The sequence below is a fragment of the Eriocheir sinensis genome, chromosome 29 (assembly GCF_024679095.1).
Source record: "Eriocheir sinensis breed Jianghai 21 chromosome 29, ASM2467909v1, whole genome shotgun sequence".
NCBI lineage: Eukaryota > Metazoa > Arthropoda > Malacostraca > Decapoda > Varunidae > Eriocheir > Eriocheir sinensis.
Genome location: NC_066537.1, coordinates 17,957,781 through 17,962,780, shown reverse-complemented (window position 1 = coordinate 17,962,780; position 5,000 = coordinate 17,957,781). Strand labels below are relative to the sequence as shown.

The 5,000-nt window shown below is 42.8% G+C and overlaps 1 protein-coding gene across 4 annotated transcripts in view; it reads left to right on the top strand.

Annotated features, from left to right (window-relative positions):
* The window catches only part of LOC127005246 (cell adhesion molecule Dscam2-like), a 137,945-nt gene that overhangs the window by 65,062 nt on the left and 67,883 nt on the right, over positions 1 to 5,000 (top strand). For all 4 annotated transcript variants that reach the window (XM_050874013.1, XM_050874015.1, XM_050874016.1 and 1 more), the window contains 2 exons: positions 495 to 651; positions 2,966 to 3,127. In XM_050874013.1, coding sequence (XP_050729970.1) covers positions 495 to 651; positions 2,966 to 3,127 — 319 coding nt within the window. The remainder of the gene's footprint in view (positions 1 to 494; positions 652 to 2,965; positions 3,128 to 5,000) is intronic.

The window sequence follows — 5,000 nt, the reverse complement described above, 5'->3', positions numbered from 1 at the left end:
GGAATGAGTGGAAAGGTGGATGAGGGGTTGGGGGTTGGCGGCGGTTGTGGGGAGAAGTGGATAGGTGGATGAGATAAAGCTTATAAATAGATGGATTACTGGTGGATTGACTAACTGACTGGCTGACTGGCTGACTGGTGGACTCCTGAAGGACTTGAATGCTGACTAGCTGGCTGGGTGACTAACAACCTGACTGGGTGACTGACTGACTTGGTAACTGACTCACTGACTGACTGGATGACTCCCTGACTGGGTGAATGACTGACTAGCTGGCTGGGTGACTGACTGACTGACTAACTAACTGACTAGATGACTGACTGAATGGATTACTGAATGGGTGACTGACTGACTTGTTGACTGACTGACTGACTGACTGGGTGGATGAAATAGCTAACTCCCTCCCCAACTAACCTCCCCTCCTTATCTTCCCCCTACTAACTTCCCCCTTATCATTCCCCATACTAATCCCCCCCCCCCCCCTTTCTCTTCCCCAGGTGGAGGGACTGAGGGAGATCGCGGTGAACGGCTCCCTCATCTTCCCGCCGTTTCCTTCCCAGCGCTACGAGGAGCAGGTTCACGACCAGACCTACACCTGCCGGGCCTCCTCACCTGCTGGGACGCTCCTGGCCACGCCCACTCAGCTACGGGCAGGTAAGGAATGCCAGGTGTGAACGGGAACAGGTGTGAGGGGGACAGGTGTAGGGGGAGGGTCGACAGGTAAAAGATAATGACAAAAATGATGAAAAGGTGGAAATGATGACAAGAATGGCAGGTGTGAGGGGACAGGTGTGTGGGGGTCAGGTGTAGACTAATTAACAGTAAGAATGATGGAATAGGTAGAAGGAATAAGGGAAAAAGGATAGATAAATGGAGGAGAAATAGATGGAGGAAGAAGTAATTGGAGGAAAGTAAAGGCAAGAGAAATAAAGGAATGAGAGGAAGAAAAGAAAGAAGAGAAAGGAGGAAAAAGTGGAAGCAAAGTAAATAAAGGAGGAATAATGGAAAAATAATGGAGATATAAATGAATGAGGGGAGAATGGGAGGAAGAGAAGAAAGAAGGGAATAGAGAAAGAGGGAAAAAATGGAATAGACGCGAAGTAAAAAAAAAAAAAGAAAGGAGAATTAAACGAAGAAGGAATAAGAAAAAAAAATAGAAAAAAGAAAACATGAACAGAATAAAAGGAAAAGAATAAATGATAAAAGAGGCATAAAAATAAATGTTAAAAGGAATAGAATGTAAAAAGAGAATGTAAAAAATGAAATAAAATGAATAAGTAAATAATGTAAAGAAATAAATAGAAAAAAAAGAAAAAAGTTAACCTGAAAAAAAATATTAGATCAAGTGTGTGTGTGTGTGTGTGTGTGTGTGTGTGTGTGTGTGTGTGTGTGTGTGTTTACACACACACACACACACACACACACCCACACACACGCGTCCTTTGAAGATTTCGTCTCAAGGGAAAAAAAGAGAAAGGAAGGTTCCTCCTCCTCCTCCTCCTCCTCCTCCTCTTCCACAAGGGACTGACCTGTGTGTCCCTTCTGACCTGGAGGAGGAGGAGGAGGAGGAGGAGGAGGAGGAGGAGGAGGAGGAGTTGAAAGAGTAGAGGAAACAACAAAAAGGAAAAAACAACAAAAACAAAACGTCTCCTCTTTGTGAATGTCATCCTTTGTTTATGTGCGCCGTGTTTGTTTGTTTGTTTGTTTGTTTGTTTACTAGTTATTGTTTACTCTCGTATGTCTTGATCCCTTTTTTTTGACATTAATCTTTCTACATTTTATTATTTTTATTTATATTTTTCCATTTTTATTTCTATCTTTTTTATATATATTTTTTTCATTTTTCCACTTTTTTCCTTTTTTCATTTCCACTTTTCATCGTTTTTATCATTATTTCCTCTTCCTATTTTTTGTTTCCGATTTTCTTTATAATTTTTCCTCTTTTCCTTTTTTTATTTCCACTTTTTATCATTATTTCCACCTTTTTCCTGTTTTTATATCCACTTTTTCATCATTTTCATCATTATTTCCACTTTTTCCTCTTTATTTCCACTTTTTGTCATTATTTCCACTTTTCCCTCTTTTTATTCCACTTTTTGTCATTATTTCCACTTTTCCCTCTTTTTATTCCACTTTTATCATTATTTCCACTTTTACCTCATTATTTCCACTTTTATCATTATTTCCACTTTTACCTCATTATTTCCACTTTTATCATTATTTTCACTTTTACCTCATTATTTCCACTTTTATCATTATTTCCACTTTTACCTCATTATTTCCACTTTTATCATTATTTTCACTTTTTCCTCTTTATTTCCACTTTTTGTCATTATTTCCTCTTCTTCATCATTTTAATTATTTCCACTTTTTCCTCTTTATTTCCACTTTTCCCTCCTTTTATTCCACTTTCTCTCATTTCCATCACTACTTCCACTCTCACACTTTCCATAACAATCGTCACGCGTCCAAAAAACTTTCCCTCATTGTTTACAGGTGAGTTTAAAAGGTTAATTAGCGCGATCGCACACACCTGAGTACGTGCCTAATTAATAACCTACACAGCTGCCTTCCAATCACGGCCAATCACCTTCATTTCCCCACTCCTCACCTGGCCCATTAGCGCGCAGGTAGACCTAATTGACCGACGCCTTCACCTGCTTATTGACTACCTTTGATTACGTCACCTGTACTGTGTGTTAATCACCTGTGTGTGTGTGTGTGTGTGTGTTAGAATTCGTGTTTTTTTTGTTTTGTTTTTAGGTTAAGGACACGGTCACCCATCTAACACGTACACTAACCCCAGATAAACCCATTTACCTAACCTAACCTAACCTAACCCATCCTAACCCACCCGAACCTAACCTAACCCCTAACCCTAAAATACTAACAGTAGGAACAAGCAAAGTGCAGAAATAAAACCTAACTTTCCCTTCACCCACGTAACCTCCTCCACTTTCCCTTTCAGTGGTGGTGGGTCACTACGAGGTCCAGGTGTACGACCAGGTGGTGATGACGGGGAACACGGCCGTCCTCAGGTGCGCCGTGCCGCTCTTCGTGCAGGATTACGTGACCGTGACCTCCTGGGTGCACGACGGTTCCTTCAACATATACCCATCGATGCACGGAGGTGAGGAAGGGCGCGAGAGGTAGATAGAGAGGTAGATAGAGAGGTAGACAAGTAGAGAAGGATGTAGAAAGAAAGACAGGTAATTTGGTAGATACATAGATACAATGATAGATAGATAGATAGATTGGAAGGAAGGAAGAAAGAGGGGATTGAGAGAGGAAGAGGATAGAAGAGGGGAAGATAAGGGGAGGACGAGGGAAGAAAAGAGGGAGATAGGGAGAATTAGAGGAAGGGGAAGGGAGAGATAAGGGAAAAAGGGAGAGAGAGAGAGAGAGAGTGTGCTGTAGCGTGGTTCGTAGTAGTAATAGTAGTAGTAGTAGTAGTAGTAGTAGTAGTAGTAGTAAAAAAATATGAAAGAAAATGTGAAAGCAGAAAGACCGAAGAGGAGGAGGAGGAAGAGGAGGAGGAGGAGGAGGAGGAGGAGGAGGAGGAGGGCAAACTCATCTCAATTTTTATTACTATCATTTAACACATGATCACCTGTTCTTCCTTGGAGGGGAGAAGAGGAGGAGGAGGAGGAGGAGGAAGAAGAAGAGGAGGAGGAGGAAGGCGGTTAATTATAAGAAAGAGAAGGAGGAGAGAAGAAAGGGAGAAGAAGAGATAAGGTAATTAAAGGAAGGAAGGAAGTGAAGGAGGAAGGAGGAGAAGGAGGAGAAGGAGGAGGAGGAGGAGGAGGAGGAGGAGGAGGAGGAGGAGGAAGAGTTCTCCATCAAAGCCATTTCCTGCCCTTGCCCCTCCTAAGTCTTCCTCATTTTCCTCATTTCCTGGGCACACCTTAGGAGGAGGAGGAGGAGGAGGAAGAGGAGGAGGAGGAGGAGGAGGAGGAGGAGGAGGAGGAGGAGGAGGGCCACCTGAAAAACGATATTCTTTCCTCCCTTCCTTCCTTCTTTCTTTCCTTCCTTTCTCTTTCCTTCTTCTTCCTTTTTCTTCCTTCCTCTTTTCCCTCACTCTTCCTCTCTTCCCAACTTCTTTCCTTCCTCTTCCTCCCCTCTTTCATCCTTCTTCCTCCTCCTCATCTCATTCTCTTCTTCCCTTTCTCTCCTCCTCTCTTCTTTCCCTCGTTAATTCTTCCTTTTTTTCCCTTCCTCTCCCTTTCTCTCCCTTCTCCTCCTCCTCTTCCTTTCTTCCTCTCAACTATCAATTCTTTCTTTCCTACTTCTACTCTCTCCTCCTTCTCCTTCTCCCTCTCCTCCTCCTCCTCCCCTCTCTATATATCCTTTCCTTCATAGAAAAAAATATGACCCAAAAAAATAATGAAATAGCTCTCATTGGTGACCTTGAAATCGCGTCCGCCAATCACAAGAGAGCTTCAAAATCCTGCAAATCCTCTCGTCCAATCATCTTCGAGCTTTCATCCCCTCCACCAATCAGCGTTCAGAGGCTCTCTCCCGCCCCCACCAATCAGTGAAGCCCGTGGAATTGTATACAGTGACCGTGACCTGATGTGACCTGACCTGACCTGTGGATGTGGTGGTGGAGGGGAAGAAGAGGAGGAGGAGGAGGAGGAGGAGAAAAAGGACGAAAGAAAAATAAAGAAAAAAAGAAAAAGATAGGAAAAAGAAGAAGAAGAGAAGATGAAAGGGAAGAAGGGAAAGGAAAAAAGAGAAGGGAAGAAGAGGAAGAGAAGGAAAAAAGAGGAATAAAAGAAGAAAAAGAGGAAATAAAATAATTCAATGAAGGGAGAAGGAGGAGAGGAAAGAGGAGGGAGGGAAAGGAGGAGGAAAAAATTATTGAGTGGAGAGGAGGAAGAGGAAGAGGAGGAAGAGGAAGAGGAAGAGGAAGAGGAGGAGGAGGAGGAGGAGGAGGAGGAGGAGGATTAAGCGAACACTGTTGAGGAATTCTGAGGAAAAAGAAAAAGAGAGAGAGAGAATTA